Genomic DNA, 23244 nt, shown 5'->3' with positions numbered 1-23244 from the left:
TGTCCTGGCCATACAGAGGCTGTGACACCCATCATTGGAAAGTTGCGTCTACATATCCAGTCCTATGTAGATGCTGAAGAATTTTACATCATGCCACTGGACGGATGTGATGTGTTGTTAGGTATTCCTTGGTTGTTTCGTGTACAGGGAATCATGGATGCCTACAACAAAAAGATCACTGTACAGAGCAGGGGAAAGACTCATATTCTGGATGTAAAGCTTAAAGGGGAGTCTATTCCTACTGTATCAGCTTCTGCTATTACTTCTGTAATGAAAAAGCATCTTTCTGCGTACTTGGTTTTTGCACGTGAAGTGTCAGATTGTGATGAATCAAATTTATCTGTGCTAGATAAAGAAAGGTCAATGTTTTTACAACAGTTTAGTGACTGCTTTTCCGATTCATTACCGTCTCAATTACCGCCAGAGAGACCCTAGGACCATGCGATAGATTTGGTGCCAGGCAGTAGCCCACCAAATAAGCCTCCGTACAGGGTTAGTGCGGCTCAGCAGAAAGAGATAATGGGCCAAGTACAGGAGCTGTTAGAAAAGGGGCTGATTCAGCCCAGTTCATCTCAATTCTGTTCTCCATTGTTGTTGGTGCAGAAAAAGGATGGCTCATGGCGTATGTGCATCGACTACCGTGCACTGAACAAGAATACCATCAAGAATAGGTTCCCTATACCTAGAATTGATGATATTATGGACAAATTAGAAGGAGCAGCTATGTTTAGCAGGATAGATCTAAAGAGTGGGTACCATCAGATCCGCATTAGATCAGAGGATGTGCACAAGACTGCTTTTAGAACGACGTTTGGCCTTTACGAATTTTTAGTGATGCCCTTTGGTCTCACAAATGCTCCTGCTACGTTCAATAGGATGATGGACAGAATTTTCCGTCCACACCAGCAGTTTGTTGGTACATTCTTTGATGACATGATAGTCTACTCAAAGAATGAAGAGGAGCATAGGCATCACTTGGCCATTGTGTTCAAAGAGCTACGTAGTCATTGGTTGCTCATCAATGCAAAGAAAAGTGAGTTTTTTCTGGAAGAGATTCACTTTCTGGGACACATTGTCTCAAAGGATGGTGTCAGAATGGATCCTGCAAAAGTTGAAGCGATCAAGTCTTGGCCAAATTTGAAGACGGTGCATGATGTCCGAAGCTTTTTGGGACTATGCTCCTATTACAGAAGGTTTATCCGAAATTTCGCTGAGATTGCTTCACCTTTACATGCTCTTCAAAAGAAGGCAGTCACCTTTAGATGGACACAGAAAGAGATTTCAGCTTTTAATCTCTTAAAGGAAAAGATGACTTCGGATCCAGTCATTGTGTTGCCAGATCTTAGGAAGTCATTTGTGGTCCAGTGTGACGCCTGCGGTAGTAGCATTGGTGCAGTGCTAATGCAAGATGGCAGGGTAGTAGCCTATGAGAGCAGAATTTTGCAAGGGCCAGAGATGACCATGCAGGTCTATGAGAAAGAGTTACTGGCTGTGATTCATGCGCTCTTAAGTTGGAAACACTACTTGCTAGGTGCAGATTTCGTTGTCCAAACGGACCATCAGACCTTGCGATACTTCTTGACACAGACAAAGTTATCTGAGAAGCATATGCGATGGGCAAATATTTTGTCCATGTTCCATTTTCAGATTGTGCATGTGGAAGGCAAGAAGAACGTTGTGGCTGATGCCTTGTCAAGGAAGCCACAAATTTCAGCTGTGTCGATTCCTTATCATCATGAGCTTGATGATATGAGAGAACAGTATGCAAATGATGAAGATTTTGCAAGGGTCTTCGAGCAGCTAATGGATGGACAACGTCATGAACACTATCTTCTTAAAGACGGGTTCATGATGATGCATGGCAGATTGTGTGTCACAAAGCCATTGCGACGCAAAGTTATGGAAGAGAGTCATGTCCCACCGTATGCAGGGCATCGTGGTATCGATGCTACAGTTAAAGCAGTTGAGACATTCTTCTATTGGGAGAAGGGATGTGGATGCCTTTGTGCGAGAATGCCTAATATGCCAAAAGGTCAAGTTTGACAGGCAAAAGGCACCAGGGTTATTGCAACCACTACCTATTCCAGATAAACCATGGGAAAGTATTGCTATGGATTTTATCTTTGATCTTCCGAGAACGCAGACAGGAAACGATGGTATTTGGACCATTATTTGCAGATTCAGCAAACAGGCTCATTTTATTCCTGTCAGGAAGAAGATAAAGCCAGATCAGATGGCACGCTTGTTTATGAGCAATATTTTCAAGTATCATGGCATGCCACAGTCGATTGTTAGCGACCGTGATCCACGCATGACAAGTTTGTTCTGGAGAGGCTTGTTTGAGAATATGGGCACCACGCTCAAATTCTCTTCGTCGTTTCATCCTCAAACAGATGGGCAGTCAGAAGAGGCAAATTCTACTGTCCTAGATCTGCTGAAGTGCTATGTGTCAAAGCATAAAGGAAAGTGGGAGCAGTATTTGCCATTGGTGGAGTATGCATACAATAATACAGTGCATTCATCAACTGGCAAGGCACCCTTTGAGATAGTTGAAGGTGGCAAGAAAGTTCCTCCCATACTGCATACAAAGGACAAGATATTTGAAGCAGATAAATATGTTCAGGACATGGATGAAATGTACAAGAAGGTCAAAGTGGCCTTAGAAAGGACTCAAGCAAAACAAAAGAAAGCAGCTGATCGTCACCGTCGTGAAGTGGTATATTCACTTGGTGATTGGGTGCTTTTACGCTTTGAAAAGGCAAGGTTAAAGAAGATGAAGGGCAAGGAAAGACTGTTTCCAAAGCTCAACATGCGTTACTATGGGCCTTTTCAAGTGTGCGACATAATCAGTGATGTTGCATATAGGCTGAAATTGCCTGACAGTGGGAAGATTCACAATGCGTTTCATGTGAGTCTTCTCAGACCCTATGTGGGTGATGTGCCAGAAGATATGCCAGCTGAAGATCAGCCGGAAGTCGAGGAACTTGACGAGATCTTGGTCCCTGAACAGATTTTGGCACACAAAGAAAGGAAAGTGAAAGGCAAGGTTGCTAGGCGTTACTTGGTAAAGTTCAGAAACTATCCACCAATGGATGCTAAGTGGATGGAAGAAGGTGAACTTGCAGAGTCACCAACTGTGTTATCACTTTACCTGGAAGCCTTCGATTTGCAACCTACCTTGACCCCTTGAGTTTCAAAGCTAAATGGATTGTCAGTGTGACAATGGCTTCTGAAACAAATGATGTACATGGTATTTATAGTGAGCTCAAATCAAATACCTGTTACATGAATGTTAGAGGTGTACAAATTGTCAGTTTGACAATTGCTCTTATGGAATGTCCAAAAGTTTGATTAGTGCTATAGAAGTGAGTATTTCTTGTCAGTTTGTCAAGGATACAGTGATTGCTTCTATTGAAGAGTACATGTGTAACTGCATTCTTAAACTGTCGGTTTGGGTATGCTCGAAAGTGTTACGGGATCCAACGTGTACTATAAGACAGTGGCAAAATGTGCAGCTACCATTTTGTCATTGGAAAGTTAGTGACTCAAAGCAATGGCACAGTGCGCAGCTACCACTATGTCATTGGGACAGGGTTCACACGCAGGCAATACATGAGTCGACGAGGTGTTGAATACACCAGGGTTGACAATGAGCATGTATGTGTCGTATATGTGTCGACAGGTGTTGAATACATCAGTGTTGACAGTAAGCATGTACGACATAGATGCAAACGAGGACGTTTGAGATTTCAAGAGGAGGGTATGTCACCAGCGTGTGACTACTATCTATCCTTTTTGTTGATTTCTTTCTTATTATCTATTTACTTTCACTTTTTGGAAACACCCCTCGGGAAATCTAACTGCCCTGCATTGCATAGCTAGTGTGGAACTGTCCAGAGGGAGTCCAGGCCTGAGGGCAAGAGAGCACTAAGGTTGGACAAGGACTATGGTTAGCCAAGTGGGGTCATTGACTAGCCAAAGTGGAATCCTTTGCTACAGAGGCTACATTTCAGTTCTGGATGTGGCCGCAGTGTACAAAGAAGGTCGGATGACCTAGAAAGATACAATGGCAGCATCTCCTAAAATTTAGGGAACTGCTATTTTGGGACCTGAAAATGTGTTGGCGTCATTACCTCCGGAATGACAAAGGGAACATTTTCTTACTCTGCCGTGAAGTCAACTGGGCAACCGGTTGGGATATTTTTAGGCGGCAACCCCGAAACGGAAAAATGCTTATAAATGTGCCAAGTGGCACCTTCTGGTGCACTTGCCTCATGCAACAAGAAGTGGCGCTGAATTTAGGAGGGGGAGAGCCTCATTTTCAGTTTTGTCACAGGTTAAGAGCTATGGAGTGCTTGCTTTCCCTCTTATGCACAGTGCGGTGCCAGGAGTGATGCCCTGCACGCTACGCACTGCCCTCTCTCTCCCCTTTGGCAGTATGTTATGCCCCTCTAGTGGGCTCTTCATTTGACCAATGTACAGTTGTGTGGGTTCATGCGCGATTGCCGAGGCAAGAGCCTCTTGCACAGGTACTGGATTAGCTAGCGGCTAATTCCCCCGCAGGTACAGGTGAATTCGGAGAGGTTTCACGCCAGAAATCTCGTCCGATTCAAAGGGCAAGTAGCCCTACAGGTGCGGGAGCTCGAGGACTTGCTAAGGATGCGACCGGCACGCGAAACGGAGCCCGAAACAGTGAATTACAGCCTGCTGTGTATTTTTGCAGGTTTAGGGTTTTGGCCCTAAACGGACCCTAATACCCCCAGGAGGTTCGGGGACGCAAGGGGACCGCTGTACAGTTGATCAGGCGCGTTTTCAGGGCTGAGAACAGAGAATTCAGCGTGCTGCAGATTCTCGCCAGGTTTTGCAAAGTGTCCGTATGCGTCGGAAAAGTCATTCAATGCGTGGGAATACTGACTGTGAAGGGTTCTAGTACAGTTATGCTGCCGAAATCGCGCTGGAACAGTGGAAATTCAGCCGAGTTTGTGCGGGGCAGCTTGTAGGAACCACAGCGTTTATTCCCTCTTTTGAACAATAAAGAAATACCGAAAGGGGCGCCTAAGTTAGGGGCCAATCTGGTGTCCGTCTACTCATACAGGTGCAATCTAGCAGCCTGTATCCCTCTCCCCTTTGTTGTGTCTTGAAAGTACAGGTAAAATAGACGACTAATAATGGGTGAAAGCTAAATCAAGGTTTAAAGTAAAGTCTACCGCCCTTTTTGGATTGAACAGGCCGGTTTCACTCGACCATGGAGTCCACCCAAACTGTTGGAGAGGTCGCTGCCAAGCCAAAATTCTCAAGGTAAAGCTAACAACTGAGGAGTATCTCCATCCACTTGGCATCATGAACTTGACCAAGTATTTCTGGACCAGCTTTCCCTTCACTGTACTTTTCCTGTGCCAAGATCTGCTCAGGTTGAAGGATTTCATCCGTCTCTTCTTGTAATCAGCCGGCTCAACATGCCAATGATACAACTACCATGAGTGACTGGGCCTCAAGTCAAGCGCCCCCTGGCATCATTTCTTTAGTAATTATCAAGATTGTTTTACATGTGATGGGTGCTTTACAAGTGACAGGTGAGTTCTCTGATCATGGTGGCACAGCCTATGTCAAGGAGGTGTGGGCCCTTGTGCACTGCAAAGGAAGACTCATGTGCTCCCACCATGTACATGCACTTGAACAAAGAGATCTTAAGCCCATAGATTCATGCAAACATCTCTTTCTGTCGGTTAATGGGAAAAAATGTGAGTTTTTTGAGCTAATGCTTTCCTTATTTTAGTATCTCTTGATAACAAAGGCTTAAATGCAAAGAAGCGTTTTTCTAATAGCAAGAATGAAATCATTAGCCTGCAAATGGATTCTAAGCAGTGCTACATTGTCTGACATGAGCTTGGACTTATATACTTTCATTGTTGCTCATTTTTTGTGAAGTAATAGATGACATTTTCCCATAGTAACAGGGAATGGCCGTTTTCAGGTCTCCGTTCCCCGTTCCCATTCCAAGTTCCCGTTCCAAATCCTCGTTCCGTGTTTCAAACGTGAGTACCCGTAACAGGGAATGGCATTTTGTTCGGCGTTTCCGTTCCGTGTTCTCGTTCCGGTTTCCCGTTCCTGGTAACTATGCATTTTCCTCACAAAACAGCATGTTCCTTGGTGTATAGTTTCTGATGGGACTACTGAGCATGTGCAGTGGGCTTTTCAATTTTTTTGTCTTGAGATTTTTGTAAATGATTAAGTAGTGTTGAAGTATTTGTAAAGACTTAAAACTGACCAACTATTCAAGTCTATGCTCGCAGCAGCATTTTATGCCAGGTTGTCATAGTCCCTAGTTGGTTGACTCGTCAAGTGTTTTTGAAAAGACAAAATGTAAGTCATGCACATTGGTAGCTGAATTACAGCACTTTCACAGGTGCAGTTGGGCTGTGCAGTTTTCTGGATTCTAGAAAGCTGAGGTAGTAAACAGTTTTATTACTGATTAGGAGGGACGTTGTTGGGCAATGAATTTTGTCTCATATCCTCTTAATGTTGGTGTGTAGGAGAGGTTTGATCACTCGGAATGTGAAGGCATCTGTTGATCTGTTTCATCAACGATTTGGGGTTGGCTATTCTGTTATTTTCCAGAGACTTCCCTACATTTTCTCTTAGCATCACACTTCAACGTGCATTTTACTTCAGTCTTGAGATGTTTGTCTGCAAAATCTTGATTTTGTCTCCCTAACTTGCAGATGAAAGAGTTTTTCCCTGCTCTGAGCAGAGAATTTACTCCATATAAACCACATCCGGCTCCATTTCTCCACATTTGTAAAGTTTGGGACATGCGACCTGCAGAGGTTATGATGATTGGAGATAGTGCAAAAGACGATGTGAGTGGAAACCTTTAAGTACATTTCATGTTAAGAATGATATGTTCTTTTTTTAACTGTTGAGAGAGATTCTTTTTGTTTGGGGCCAAATTAAGCAAAAGACGCTAGGATCCTGTCTCTTGCTTACACCTGTTGTATTTTTTATTTTGAAGGTGGTTTTCGAACCAGGGGGTGGGTTTGCTTGATTCAGCAGTTTGGACTGCGAATATGTTATAATGCTCTGGAGCATTTGCTGGCAAGTTGCTGTGTGCCAGTTAAATATCACTGCTATTATTGAGACTTCACCTGATATGGGCCATGGCTACAATTATCTTTATAGGGAGATGCATGCTAGCACTATTACTTTTTCTTAATGGTTGTGTCTTCACCAGGTCCAACCTGTCCTGGTTCTGCTTTGTGTAAACCCTTAGTGCACTCTTTTTGTGATTGATGCAAAGATAAGAGGCTCATAGCTATGGAAGGAAAGCAACCTATGCATAGAGATCGACGCACCACCCTGCCTCTTGCGACTTTCTCATGGTTTTTTTGGCCTGCCCAAAGGGCTAAGGCCATAGTGATGTGTTCCCTTTTTGTTAGTGAAAAATCTCATTTGTATTTTTAAAAAATAAAATAAAGAATGAAAATGTTTGATTGGTGAGTTGCCAATGAGTGCTATAGTGAACACTCGTGAGAAAGTTAAGAGTGACAGTGAGTGGGTGACAATCTCACGTTTTCTCTCTAAAGATATTGAGATATCCAAGACTATATTTTTGAATGTGCTCGAAATTAAAGTCTGGCTCCTCTTTTCTCGCGCAACCTCCATGACCAAGTAATGAGATTGGGGTCTGTGCAAAGTAAAATTATCAACTTTCCCAATCCCTTGCTGCTCCTAGCCTACCTGTACCCCAACCTTTCTCATGTTGGCCTTGACAAGCATTTTCTACATAAATTTGATAGCTATCGTAGGTTCTGCGGGCACATGTTCTGCCTCGCCCTCAGAAATCTAGCTACGACTTCACGCAGCAGAACCTTTGCCCTTACCTACGACGTCACGCAGCAGAGAAATCTTTAGGTCGCACATATTGTGTGTGTGTGTGTGAGAGAGAGAGAGAAATGAAATGAAATGAAATGATATATTAACGTCTACAAGAGGCCAAAATGACCTATGAGACCAACTGATTACAATGATGAGTCTAGTACCAAGTCTGGGTACAAACAAGAAAACTACAAACAAAGAACTGATAGGAGTGCTACCGACTCCTATGGGTGGCTGGTAGGCTGAGCAATGGTATCACCATAAAGGTACAAAGTGGGGATAAGTGTCACCATGATACAATATAACAGTAGCATGAAGCCTATCCCGATCGACATTCTGGGTGTCGTGCTAGAATCCTGTGGATCCTCTGCCGCAATCTCCGCCGGTGCTGCGTGGCTCCCCTCCTCAGTCGCGGTCGTCTTGATCTCCCTAACTCTGTAGCTCGATCAATGAGAGTACCGCTGATGTGTGTATGGGTGGGAACCGAGCTCTCTGGTGGTGGTGTCCCCTCTGACTCTGTGGTACTCAGACTGAAGAAATCTGAGATGCGTCTCTGGGACTGTCTCTGTCTTTGCCCATTCAGTAGAGCGTCTCTATGTCTCTGAATCTCAAGTAGGAATAATCCGAGACATCTTTGATCCTGATATCTCATGACTCTGTCTAACGAGTCAAAACCATCTCTGAATAGACAATGAAAGCGTCCCCGTATCTCATAGTAGACTGTGCAGCGACATATGTAGTGAAACTCTGTCTCTGGCTCTGCATGGCATAACTGACATATCCTACTGTCTGCTGGTATGCCTCTGAATCTACCTGTCTCAATCCCAAGCTGGTGTGAAGATGTGTGAATCTGGCCAATAGCACATCGTAACCTATGAGATAGATGTGTGTCCATGTAACTGGGCCGTGTGACAAATCCGTCTGTCGTGAGTTGAAGAAGATGTTCTCTATAGAAAACCCTCTTCGTACCCAACTCCCGTGATGGTTCTATCCATGTCCTCTTGCTATCAAGCTGGATAAGATCCTGCCGAATGAGTCTAGTAGTCTCCATCCGTGTAAGAGCCAAGGATGGTGCATCAAGAGAATACTGGAAAGGGGGCAGCCTGTCCATGCTGAAACCATGCCTCTGAAACCATGAGCTCATCTGTGCATACCAACATGATGTATCTCCCTATAATGCCAGCTATCTGGATGACTCGAGAGCAAGCCTGGCATACCTGTCCCTGGTGGTGTCCCATAAGCTGTGTACAAATGATACTGATCTGGTGAGTGCCTCAACCTCCATAGGTGGGGCAGCCAGCTCCGCTCGTATGATGTCATGTGGGACTGAGGCCTTGGCTCTAATCAGCCTAGAAATCATAGATATCAGGGGTCTCTCCATATTAGTCCATCCAGCACTGTCAATAGACGGTCCCCAAACCTGAACCGCGTAGTGCATAACTGAAGCGACCAAAGTATCGAAAAGCCAGAGCTTTGTTCGAGGTTCCTGGAACTGAACTTGCGAACAAATCCTCTCTAAACCACCTAGGGCTGCATAGGCACGAGTCAATCTAGTGTCTGCTGCCATTTTCAGTGTGAACCTCGGTCCACTAAAGACCACCCCAAGATATGTGTATGCATCAGTGTACTCCATACTGTCCTGACCATATGTGAAAGTAGGTGCTGATCTCCTAACCCACTGTGGCGTGGTATTAAATACCATGACCTTGGTCTTACCAAGGTTGACAGACAATCCACTATCCTCTGCAAAACTATGCAATGCGTCCAAATGTCTCTGCATACCCTCTGGCGATTCTGATATCAACACGATATCGTCAGCATACAATAAAAGAGGGATCCATGTCCCTGCAAGCTGAGCACCTCTCTCTCCTCCTCTGTCAATATAATCAGAGACCCCATCAACATACATGCCAAATAAAGTAGAGGACAGTGGGCATCCCTGTTTCACTCCGATGGTGGAGTGAACTATGTCGGATATCCCCTCTGATGTGCGTACATGACCCATCACTGAACTGTACAATGCCATGATCCCCCACATCAGCTTTGTGGGTACCCCCAATTCCATAAGCCGGTGCATCAATCTGGCCCTCGGCACTGTGTCAAACGCTTTGCGAAAATCCACAAAGCTGCAGTATATCCGTCTACCATGTGCTCGACCCTCCTCAATGATAGCTCTGAGTGTAAAGACATGATCTAGTGTGGAGAAACCCCTTCTGAAACCAGCCTGCCTAGGTACTCGTATGCCCATAATCTCTGCCCAACTGCTCACAGAGAGAGAGAGAGAGAGAGAGAGAGAGAGAGAGAGAGAGAGAGCACGCTCTTCTTCTACACCTGCATCTCACACTCTCCGTCGTTCTCCCTGTTCAGTCTTTGTTCACATGTGAATCTTCACGGAGACAAAGCAGAGATAAAACCCTTCTGCTTGAGGACGACAAGCTCTTCTGCCTTATTTTCTCTTACTAGAGCCGAATCAACCCTTACCAAATTCCCTTGCCCCAGCTGCCCCATCCAAGCAGAAGCTTGCAGAGGAAGGCATCAGCTCCATATAATCGAATGTCATTCCTCTCTCAAAACTTTGAACCGAGTTACAAATCTATTGAGTCTAAACCGCAAGCTCTGTGGCTCATACGATCTCTTCCTTGCTGACAAGTGTCTTGTTGCTCTGCCGAAGTGTAACAAACTTGGACACTCCAAGTCAAGAATCAATCACAACAGCACCAAATAACCACTTCAAAACAGTTCACAGTTCACAATAGATTTGCACTGGCCCGGCGGAGTTCCGTGCCTAGAGATATTGGCCCCAAAGACTGGCACCCCTTTGGGTATTTCTTTATGTATTAATCAGTTCAAAGTACAAGACAGTTCCGTGCCTAGAGATATTGGCCCCAAAGACTGGCACCCCTTTCGGTATTTCTTTATGTATTAATCAGTTCAAAGTACAAGAGAGTGGCTAGGGTTTCACTCTCAGACTCTGCGTCCAGATGCTCTGCAGAGTGTGTGCCCAAACCACTTATTTAAAGTTTACAAGGGATGCCAAAAGCAGAGCCCCAAAAGCTTAAAAATAAAGCAAAACTCTTTTCTCTCACAAGCTCCTCTCTATAGGGCTTTTAATAATAAAAGCATTCGAATTCTCTCTCTAGCGTAGAGAAAAGCTGACGCAAAAGGTTGAAATTCCGCCGCAAATCACGGGATTCTGCCACGTCATCAGCTCGGAAATCTATCTTGATGCCCTTCTAGGGTTAGGGTTAGGGTTAGGGTTTATGACAGTTTTTAGGGTTAGGGTTAGGGTTAGGGTTAGGTTTCTGGGAGATTTTAGGGTTTGCAGGTTTTAGGGTTAGGGTTTGCAGAATTAGGATTTTCAACAGCAGTCATGGTTTCGGCTCTCGGGCAGACACGTCATCGCTTTCTGACATACCCCCCTCTTGAAAGCATTGTAATCGCCCTCGATTACGCCTACAAAACAGACAGAGGCCATAAACCGTCTTAGCAGACACTGACTGTTAGTACCTACATACTAGGAACACACATCTAGCACATATACCGATCGATAGTCACATCACATGACATCACAAGACATCACAGGACATCACATGACATTCAACATTCATTCGGATCTTAGATCATGATTTATCGGCAATGTAGCTAGCAATCGCATCTAGATCCAATCGGGACCTCATCGATGTCCGATTGACTAACCCCTATTGCAACCATGTCTACTCGAGATCAATCAGACCAAAATGCTGCAGTCATTTCGTCTATCATATCCTGCACTTAAAAGAAGTCAAGAACAAATCAGTATCATAATCAGGAATTCCATTTTCTAAAGTCATACAGCATACTAAGCTTTGGAAAAAGCCTCTCCTTTCCCTTTTTCTTTCTCAGGCGTGCCTCTCAAAACTTAAGAGCACCGAATCATCCTCCTTCAATTTCAAGTAGCGACGATGTCGATCCGCTGCCTTTTTCTGTCGTTCTTGAGATTTTTGCAAAGTCTCGCGAACCTTGGTAAAAGCCGTATTTAAGTCTCGTGTATATTTATCCGCTTCAAAAATCTTATCTTTCATCTTGATTTTCTTTGATGGAGGAGCCAAGGCCAACTTCATTTCACCTGAATTGGCGGCGCAGCTCGAGATCACACCCGATTGGATGGGACCACAAGGAGAGGCAGTTCTAGCGGCACCAGGCAGGGACGTGGCCATTACACCTGTCATTGGCAAACTTCGGTTGCATTGTCAGGGGTATTTGGGGCACGAGGGATGTCCTCGTGGGAATTCCCTGGTACCATAAGAACAACGTGTGGTCGATTATCGGGCGAGAAAAGCGACTTTGACTACTGAAAAGGGCCAAACCATTGTGCTTGATGTGAAACTTAAGGGCGAGTTTGTCCCTTTTGTATCGGCTTCGGCCGTTTCAAAATTAATGAAATCCAGTGTGTTTGTTTACTCAATCTTTTTGAAAGAGTTGAATGATGATCATAGGACAAATATATCTGATCTAGAAAAAGAACACCAAGATTTTCTCCACACATGCCAATTTCTTTTCTGAGGGCCTACCAGGCGAGTTGCCACCAGTTTGTCCTAAGGATCATACCATTGATCTGATACCATCTGATACCTGGAAGCACACCACCCAACCAGCCACCTTACCGTGTGAGCCGGGCCCAGAATGAAGAGATTATGAACCAAGTGAAAGACCTCTTGGAAAAGGGTCTTATCCTACCGAGTACTTCACCTTATTGCTCTCCGATGTTGTTGGTTTTGAAGAAAGACGGATCTTGGAGAATGTGCATTGACTATAGAGCTCTCAACAAAATCACTATCAAGAACAGATTTCCGATTCGTAGGATCGATGATATTCTAGACCAACTACAGGGATCCTCTTGTTTCAGCAGGATTGACTTGAAGAGCCGATATCATCAGAATCGTGCCGGGTGATGTCTACAAGACAGCTTTTCGGACGACCTTCGTTTTATTCGAGTTTTTGGTAATGCCTTTTGGGCTTACCAATGCTCCAACGACATTTAACCGAATGATAGACAGGATTTTTAGAGTACAGATCTTTTGTGGACACTTTCTTTGATGACATTATTGTCTTCTCAAAGGATGAGGCAAATCATAGAGCACATCTGCTACAGGTCTTTCAGGCATTACGAGATCACAAGTTGGTGATTAATGCAAAGAAGAGTGAATTTTTCTTACCAGAGATGCACTTTTTGGGACACATCGTCTCAGCAGCAGGAGTGCAGATCATAGTTACTCAGAACAAGAACGAGAACGACAACGAGAGGGTCCGGAACAAGATGGGAACGAGGAGGAGGGGCCGGAACGGTCGACTAAAGTAAGGCTTGAACTACCTCCATTCAACTTAGTCCCAAATAAACTCCTAAACAACCCAAAAACTGCCCTCAAACTGCACCAAATATGTTCCTCAAACAGCCCCAAAAGCCTACTTTTACTGGTTCCGCCCTGCATTTCGTCGTTCCGCCTTACGTTCCCCCCGTTCCGGAACACCGTTCCGGTTACACCCCGTTCCAAAACGGCGTTATGTTCCCGACTCTATTTTGGGAACGACTCGTCTGGAACGCCGGTTCCCTGTTACACTGGTGTAGATGGACCTGGCCAAGATAGAGACTATCCGTGATTGGCCCGATTTGAAGAATGTCCATGAAGTTAGAAGCTTCTTGGGCTTATGTTCTTACTACCGGCGGTTCATTAGAAAGTTTGCAGAGGTTGCTTCCCCTTTACATATGTTGACACAGAAAGGAGTCCCTTTCTCGTGGGGATCCATAGAAGTGACTGCCTTTCAGACATTGAAAGAGAAATTGACTACAGGACCAGTTTTCACTTTGCCAGATTTGCAGAAGTCATTTGAAGTATATTGTGATGCTTGTGGTCGTAGTCTGGGTGCCTATGAGAGCCGATTGTTTTCAAGGCCGGAATTGACAGCACAGATATATGAGAAAGAGCTTTTGGCGGTTATCCATGCTCTTACTCAGTGGCGACATTACCTACTTGGAGCCGATTTATAGTCTTCACAGACCACCAGAGTTTACGCTACTTCTTGTCACAGAAGCAGCTATTGGAAAAGCAGATGCGGTGGGCGAACGTCTTGTCACAGTTTCACTTCCAGATTGTCCATGTGAAGGGACAAAAGAACTTGGTGGCAGATGCTTTGTCCTGGAAGCCGTTGGTTCTGGCTATTTCTGCGATACACCATAGAAGTTTCGAGGATATGGCCGATCAGTATGCCACAGATCCAGATTTTGCAGATGTATTCGGTTGAATACAAAATGGGGAGGTAGTAGGGGGATATTCCATTCGGGATGGCTACTTGATGAAGAAAACGATGTTGTGCGTTACACAACCGTTATGGGAAAAGGTTTTAACCGAATGCCAGTGTCCACCATTTACGGGTCACCGCGGCATTGCTACCACCTTGAAAGGTGTGGAGAGATACTTCTTTTGGCCGAGACTAAAGAAGGACGTGGACGATTTTGTACGTAGTTGCTTGGTATGCCAGAAGGTCAAGTTTGACAGACATAAAGCAAAGGGATTGTTACAGCCTTTACCCATATCCATCCGCCCTTGGGAAAGTATTGCAATGGATTTCATTTTTGATCTCCCGAAAACACAGAGTGGGCACGATGGTATCTGGACTGTTATTGATAGATTTAGCAAGCAAGCTGATTTCATTCCAGTGAAAAAGACAGTCAAACCGGATCATTTAGCAAGGTTGTTCATTGCCTAGATATTCAGATTACATGGCATGCCTGAGACAATTGTCTCTGACAGAGATCCCCGATTCACGAGTTTGTTTTGGAAGGCGATTTGGGAGAACATTGGCACGCGGTTGCAGTTCTCGTCATCTTTCCACCCACAGATAGATGGGCAATTTGAGATTGCAAATTCAGTCGTATTGGATTTATTGAAGTCTTACATCTCTGATCATAAGACTCAATGGGAAAGGTTTTTACCTTTGGTGGAATTTGCCTGCAATAACACGATTCACTCTTCGACGGGGAAGGCGCCATTTGAGATTATTGAAGGTGCTCGGAAGGTTCCACCCTTCCTAAGCACGAAAGATAAGATTTTTGAAGCCGACCAGTACACACGGGACTTGGACACTGCTTCTACCAAGGTCCGGGAGGCTTTGCAGAAATCTCAAGAAAGACACAAAAAGGCAGCAGATCGACATCGTCGCGATTTGAAATTAAAGGAGAACGATTGGGTGCTCTTACGTTTTGAGAAGGCACGCCTGAGAAAGAAAAAGGAAAAGGAGTGGCTTTTTCCAAAGCTTAGCATGAGATACTATGGACCTTTCCATATAAAAGAAAAGATAAATGATGTCTCCTTTAGACTGAAGCTGCCCAAGACTTGGAGGATTTACAATGCTTTTCATGTGAGTCTCCTGAAGCCTTTTAAAGGCGATGTGCCCGATGATGGGGAGCCAGATGAGCAACCCGAAGTGGAGGAAAGCGAGAAGATACTCGTTCCATAACAGATATTGGCACATAAAGATAGAAAGATAAAAGGTAAAGTGATAAGGTGGTTCTTGGTTAAATTCAAGAACTATCCCACATTGGATGCGATGTGGATGGAGAAGGAGGACCTGGCAGATACTCCTCAGATTGTGAACCTTTATCTTGAAGCATTCGGTTTATCATAGTCTACTCCGATAGAACCCCGATTTCAGCATGGGCAAATCTAGTGTAGCGGGTATGCACAAGAGGGGAGTCACTCCGCTCCTTTGTTGACAGATTGCCTCGATATTTTGATTTGATATAAAGTCGCTGATATCCCTTTGGGTTTCAGGGATACTGTTGAGCTAATAGTATTCTGTTGTATGACTTTATGAACTGGAAATTCCCGATAATATGATACTGATTTGTACTTGACTTGTTTAAGTGCAGGAACTGATAGACGAAATGTCTGCAGCAGTTGAGTCTGACAAGATCTCGATAGGCGTGACTGCAATAAGGATTAGTTAACCAGGCTCTATGAGGTTCTGGCTGGATCTAGATGCGATTGCTAAATACGTTGTTGATTAATCATGGTCTGAGATCCGAATGAATTTTGAATGTGATTTGTTCTGTGATGTCCTATGGTGTGACTGTTGATTGGTGGTACATGTGCTAGATGTGTGTTCCTAGTGCGTCAGTACTAACAGTCATTGTCTGCTAAGACATTTTATGGCCTCTGTCTGTTTTGCAGGTGCAATCGAGGGCGATTACAATGCTTTCAAGAGGGGGGTATGTCACAAACCGGTGACGTGGCATGGCCATGTGGTGCAACAGATACACAGACACCCCGCTTGGCAGGCCCGTGAAATGCGGGTACAGGCTGACGTGGCAGATTCCGGGAATAGCAGTAGAAATTCCGTTGACAGTGTTGACGTGGCTGCCGTACGGACCCCCGCTTTTCACGCTGCAGCTATACGGAAATTCCAGCTTTTGCCTGCCTACGCAATTTCTTGGAGAAGCTTTTGGGAGCTTTGCTTTATTTTAAGTTGCTTTAAAATTGGAAGCTTTTGGGGCTCTGCTTTTGGGCATCCCTTGTAATCAATAAATAAGTGGGTTGGGCTCTCACAACTCTGAGCATCTGGACGTAGAGTCTGAGAGTGAGAACCTTCCCACTTCCTTGTACTTTGAGTTACAAATTAATACAAACAGAAATACCGAAAGGGGCGCCAGTCTTTGGGGCCAATACCTCTTGGCATGGAACTCCGCCGGGCCGTGTCAAATCAATTGTGAACTGTTTTGAAGTGAATCTCTGTTGTGCCACGGTAGAATCTTGACTTGGAGTGTCCAAGTGTGTTACAATACTTGTGCTCTCTCATGTGAGTTGTGTTTGAGTGCATGTTTGAAAGACGAAATGACTGCAGCATTTCGATCTTGTGATTCTAGATGAGATGGACATGATAGCAATAAGGATTATTCAATCGAGACATCTGTGGAGATCTGGGATAGATCTAGATGTGATTGCTAAACACGTTGCCAATAGATCATGATTCGATACCTCAATGGACGATGTGATGCGAGTGTGATTTGAATGTTCAGTGAATGTCATCTTGGTGCAAGTGCTGGATTTGTGTTGTCTACTGCGTTAGTGCTTAGAGTCAGTGTCTACCGAACTGGTTTCTGTCTTATGTTTGATTTTGCAAGCGTAATCGAGGGCGATTTCAATTCTTTCAAGAGGGGGATATGTCACAAAATGATGACGTGGCATGTCCACCCGGAAACTGACAGACTTAAACTTATAGGGTCCCATCCAATGGGGCCCTTGGAGACACAAAGACATAATTAAAAAGGAGATTGCGTGGATTGGCTGACGTAGCAGGCTGTACAACCCCGCGATTCACGCCGATTGCTAACATGGCGTCCGTACGGATTTCCGCAAATTACGGAGGCTATTTTGCGCCAACTTTTGGGACTTGAAGCTTTTCTTGTAACTGCTTTTAGAAGGCCGTGGGCCTATAAATTGATTGCCAGGGTCTCTCCCTCTCTCAAATTGGCTTGGTAGCACTAAGCAGAGAGGACCCTCGGACATTGTACTTTGTTGAAGAATTAATATAAAAATAGATACCGAAAGGGGCGCCAGACTTTGGGGCCAATACCTCTGGGCACGGAACTACGCCGGGCCGTGTCGTCTCTCTCTCTAACTATGATAAGTTTTGTTAAGTGATTTTAAGTATTTTCTCGTATGTCGTGCTAGATTCCCGACTTGGGGTGCCCAAGTCTGTTACACCTCCACCTATGGCGGTCTCACCTCATAGCTTATCCTTTCCAGCCTTGCCTTTACCCTTAGGCACCCGTATCTTATTGGTGGCTTAGTGGGACTCACTCACATGTGCGCGCATACACACACACCTTTCTTGGGGTAGGTTGATGGGTGAGGTGGGTCGGTACATGAACGCAATGCGCATGATTTCACCTTTGGAGTGATATGGTGCTATATGAGATGATTTGCAGCAAAAGATTGGGTAGCGTATTGAGATTCTCTCTCATAGAGGCGTCATCAGATGACTAGTAGGATGTTCCTACACCCAGGTTAAAATCCGAGAGTGCCTCACAAGATCATTAGCTGCTGTGGATGGAGGCAAAGTGCAGGACGTCATTTTCTTGGGCAAAGGTACTTCCATTGCTATTTTCTCATCAAAAGAGCTGCCTGTACGATAGTCGTTGACTCACCTCTCACCATTTGAGACAGATTTACATTAGCTGCTTTTGAGGACAGATGTCAGGTCCCAAAGTATCTTGTAAATTTCTTTGCTAGAGCTACTTGCACAGTTTTGGCTGCCTAATATGTTGAGGCAGATGGATTCTCTCTTTGCTATACCTTTCATGTGTTCAGTAAAGACTCAGACATGTGTGCCATCTATTAAGGTGGCTACCACCCCTCCAGACTCTTATCACTTTTGAGTGGAAAGGGGTGTTACACTTTGTGGGTACGGGTTGATCAAACCAGTGCCTTAGGTGCCATGTGATTGGGCATTTGGTGAGGGATTGCCCTAGAGGGTGACTATAGAGACAGACTGATCAACAATAGCACAACGAGAGAGAGAGAGAGAGAGAGAGAGAGAGAGAGAGAGAGAGAGACAAGCAGGCAAACACCGCCAGGTACAACTTGTCCTTGTTTACAGAGGAGTAGTGAGACAGATGATTGATGAGGCAGAGCTAGATCGATCTCTTGAGGAGAGGTTACCATATCAGGATTGAGAGGGTAGCCAGACAGACAGACAGACAGACAGAGCATGATGATCAACGGTCGGAGGTGGTTCAGGATCAGCTTGAGGTATCCCAAAAGACGTCAGTTCAGCAACTTGTTTGATTCCTTGCAAATTTCGTCACAAGCTCAAAAAACTACTCTATCACAATATGCAGAAGCAACTCGACATAAACCTTGCAAGGGTTAAGTCACCAAAGCCTTTTACTTTTTCAATCCAGTTGTTGTATTTATGAACTCTCTCTCTCTCTCTCTCTCTCTCTCTCTCTCTCTCTCTCTCTCCAACTAGCTCTACAAGGCGATACAGCATGTTGGTATGGACAGATGGCATCATGGTTCCAGTCGCATGGTCTCAATATGGATAGATTACCTCCGCTTCAATACTCCTTGTCGCATGGTCTCAATATGGATAGATTACCCTCCTTGTCTCTCACACGGACAGAGATCACCAGGCTCATATGTCAGGATCTGATTCAACTAAATACCAGGAGCACATGGATACAACCGACACAGGAGTTGGGCACGAAGATGGCCTTCTACAGAGAGCATCTTCTCCAACTCACGGAGGACGGATTTGTGACTAGGCCACCATACATGAATACACACTTATCTCATGGAATAAGATGCGCTATTGGACAGATACGCACATCCTCACATCAGCTCCAGATCGAGACTGGCCGATTCCGAGGGGTGCTGGCAGGAGCCAGGATATGTCACCTATGTAACTTAGAGCCAGAGACAGAACTGCACTACACATGCCACTGCCCGGCATACTATGAGATACGCGGACGCTTCCATTGCTTGTTTAGAGAACGGTTCGGACCTTTTTCTAGAGTCATGAGATACAAGGATCAGAAGTGTCTCGGATTGTTCCTGCTAGAGCTGCGCAGACTTAGGGAGAGCTTGCTGAGGACATCAGGGGAAAGACAGTCTCAGAGACGAATCACAGAGTTCTTTACACCAGACAGAGGAGAGCAAACGGAGCAGTCATTACAGCCTACTCATACTAGAGGTACACTGCTTGACAGAGCCACTGAACTTGGCAGATCCAGACGTCCACGACCTAGGGGGGTCTCCCACTACCGACGAAGGTTGCAACAGAAGATACAGATCACTCTAGCTCGACATGCAAGACGCCCAACCAGAGTTCTGACCATGGAGGAAGTCGATGAGATCCGACAGCGACCGATGAGAGATTTCATCTGAACCCACAACCCCCCCCCCCCCCCCTTTTTATTCCCTTTCTCCTTAGTGCCTTAGTGTTTTAGTGTTAGTTCTTTGTAACTGGGTAACTTTGTAACCTGGTAATTTCCGTACTCAGACATGGTATCAGATTCACCAATTGTAACTTTTTGGTCTCATAGGTCATTTTGGCCTTTTGAAGACGTTAATATAACATTTCATTTCTCTCTCTCTCTCTCTCTCTCTCTCTCTCTCTCTCTCTCTCTCTCTCTCTCTCTCACACACACACACACACACACACACAAATGCTGGGAAGGTTTGTTTTTTCCTCATAAACTCTTTGTGGCTTTGCTCACATAATTTTTTCCTGTCTCTTGTCCAAATATGTTACAGATAGCTTGTGGCAACCGTGCAGGAGCTGTCACATGTTTATTGGATCTTACAGGACGATATGATGACAGGCAACTTAGCCCAGATGAGCAACCCAACTATAGGGTTAAGACGCTTGAAGAGGTTCAAGATATCTTGGAGTCATCTTTTGAATTGAGATCTTAATGTAGCAGTAGCAGGAGTCTCTTAAGAGCCCAAGCGTGTGTCAAGAAGAGTTGTAAACATTTACAATTGTTATTGGCATATTGATAGCTGGCAACGATCTTTGTGGGTAGGATCCTGCTCACGTTCAAAGTATTAAGGCTGTGTAGGAAGTATGGGAGAACCGTAGCTCTGTCTAACAGCTTCTATGAATTTTCAATTGAAAACATTGATCGAGCTCATTGGTCCATGTGATAGATGGGCTAACACTGCACTTCTTGCTTCTAACATTTAAGAATTGCACAACACAATTTGCCTTCTCAGCGGTGTGTCTGCACCTATATTGTACATTGCAATGAGCCCTATCGAGAGAATACTGTCCCGAGACATCATTTAGGCTGTAGTTCATTCCTAGCCTGCCCTGCCGTGCATATGATTGAATCGAATAACCTCCTCTTTGAAGTGTACTTTTTGAACTGGAGTCGCCTTTCAATCTGTGTAGCACGACGAGGTCTGAGGTAGATAGGAGTTTCTTATTCTTAGTGGAAAATTGGCAACTGTAATCATCTTGTTTCTCTATTGTGGTATGCAAGCTACTTGAGGAGGGATGCTATTTACAATCTTTCAAGGTCTTTTGCTTTCTCAAAGCTCACTCAGATCTGAGATAAGATCCCTCTGTTTGAATTTATTTTTGTAAAATATAATACTGTATAATGCTATGCCCTAGAGTTTACTTTGTTGTTCTCGAATGCTGCCAGCTTCTAATATACTTTATCATAAGAAGTGTCGAGAATCAAGTTTTTAGAAATGAAGTTTCTAAGCATAAGTATTGGTCTGCTTCTTTCAGAGAGAGGAGATTGCAAATGTAGCTTGTAGTTATGTCACATCGCAAAAGTGGGGCATGGAACACTGTCGTAGGTTGCAATTCCATGTGTATATCTGCCTTATCACCAGCTATGTTCAAATTCCCCCATATTTAATAGACAAATGAGTCAAGTATGTGTTTCGAGCATCATAGTAGAATTTTTATCAGAGAAATGTTTTAGGCTTAAAGATCTCATTTTCTATGTGGCTTTAAATATGTCAGAGAGTCTCGTTGTTTACTATTGTTTACAACAATGGCTAAATTATAAAATGGGAGGGGGAAAGAGCCACACAAGTCATGTTTGTGGAGATCATGATCCTTTGTAAAGAAAGATCCGAGCTTCCTCAGCTGAATAAATGCCTAGTGCCATGTCAGAGCTACCCTAGACATTATCATGCTATCCCTTTAGAGCCTTGAAAAGCTTTGGCTAGAAAGCACACACTACCAGTGTGGGAGGCTTTGGTCTACCAAACAAAACTCTTAAGATAGGGGGCCTGCCATACAAACCATAGTCTATCAGTCTCTCTTATGTTGAAATTGTTGATGAGAATCAGGCATCGGGTACCTAGGTGCCGATGACATCCTACTTTGCAATGTGATCTTTAGGTGCCCTACCTTGGGGTCCAAGATCAAAATTGTCGTGTTGCCATTGCTACAACACATGGAAAGTGCACTCTAAGACCAAGGCCGGGTCCTACTCGGACCAAACGCAAGCAAGCCAATCCTCATATTGCTACTCAAAGAAGCACTCTTCCTCTCCTTCTCCTCCCTATGCTGTATAGGCTGTAATCAAAAGTGTCCATCTTGAATAGGGCTTGAAGCTCAAAAAAGTATATAAATATATAATATAAATAAATAAATAGGATGTCCTTTTGCATAGTCCTTGAATGAGGCCAAATGTGCATGCCAATACATTGATATGCATTTTGCAAAAGCGAACCCAGTGCTCATAATTGCTTGGAGCAAGGGATAAGGCAGGGATTAGGCCTTTAAAGAGGTCTAACCTATGAAAGTAAGGAGAACGGGGGAAGGCATTAAAGATAGGCAAAATGCATACCTACTTTTCGCAACTAAATAAAATGAATGTACAAACCTTTCAAATGACATAAATATTTGTACATAGTGTGATGAAATCTAATTCTAGACAATAGAAGATAATTGGTAAGCTTTAACTTGTACATAAAAAAATCCAAAGTGAACACAAAAGGAGAGTGCTCATCGACATCCGTACAAATAAGATGAATATTTCATTAGTCCTTTGTGTGTGTTATAGGTGTCTACAAACCCGACTAGTTGTGATACTAGGGCCATAATGCATGTACAAAGAAGTAGATTATTTCTGACCAAGCAAAATAAGATCAATATAAGGTCATAGAAGGCTATTAAACTAGTTCGAAATATCTATTTTAATTTAATTAAAAGGCTAATTTCGCAACCATACTTTTAGCTCAGCTACTAAGTAAATGATTTTCAAGCTTGACATTGCACTATCTTAAAAAAGATGATGGTAATAGTTTGCCATGAACCTAAAAAAAATAAGCATCCTACTCATATTTCCAAAGGTTTGAACCAAAGGTCACATGACATCCTTGAATTTTTCAAAAACTTTAAAGAAACAATGCAAAAGTATTACAAGAAAGACATATATAATTCAATGCATGAGACAAGTCTTCTAATATTGTGCTAGTTATATGTCATTGGGACAATCCACCCAAATGAGCCAAGATTCATGAAATCCTGGCTAAAAATGAGACCATATTGTCATTCAATCAAGTCGAATCATAGCTCCTATAGTGTAAGATAATAGATCAGACTCATTGGACTAAAAGATTTAACATAAATTATTCTATTAATAGTCGAACAAACAAGTTGATAGTCTGATTATCATATTAAAAAAAAAAGCAATGCTCGCGAAGTTTGTAATAACCAATCACAAAATTCCATCATACAAGAATTCCACCCCAAGGATCCACATCAAGAAACAATTGTTCGGATAAATATCACATACTGAGTAGACTTAGTCAAACCTTAAATATAGTTGCTTCTAGTGTCAATTTAATTATAATTGCTACT

The 23244-nt window shown here is 43.9% G+C and overlaps 1 protein-coding gene across 2 annotated transcripts in view; it reads left to right on the top strand.

The window, feature by feature from the left end:
* The window catches only part of LOC147449889 (Haloacid dehalogenase-like hydrolase (HAD) superfamily protein), a 122752-nt gene extending 101888 nt beyond the window's left edge, over positions 1 to 20864 (top strand). Inside the window, exons 2-5 of one of the 2 annotated variants that reach the window (XM_086522241.1) lie at positions 6407 to 6449; positions 6534 to 6594; positions 6723 to 6860; positions 20169 to 20864. In XM_086522241.1, coding sequence (XP_086378367.1) covers positions 6407 to 6449; positions 6534 to 6594; positions 6723 to 6860; positions 20169 to 20330 — 404 coding nt within the window. In that variant the 3' untranslated portion in view covers positions 20331 to 20864. Of the gene's footprint in view, positions 1 to 6406; positions 6450 to 6533; positions 6595 to 6722; positions 6861 to 7012; positions 7233 to 20168 lie in introns of those variants that run through there. The other variant, XM_086522242.1, reaches the window with a different exon arrangement.
* Positions 20865 to 23244: the final 2380 nt, after the last annotated feature.

Source organism: Adiantum capillus-veneris, chromosome 10 (assembly GCF_014529385.1).
Source record: "Adiantum capillus-veneris isolate H3 chromosome 10, ASM1452938v2, whole genome shotgun sequence".
NCBI lineage: Eukaryota > Viridiplantae > Streptophyta > Polypodiopsida > Polypodiales > Pteridaceae > Adiantum > Adiantum capillus-veneris.
The sequence above is the reverse complement of the archived record's forward strand: the minus strand, read 5'-3'. Positions and strand labels throughout refer to the sequence as shown.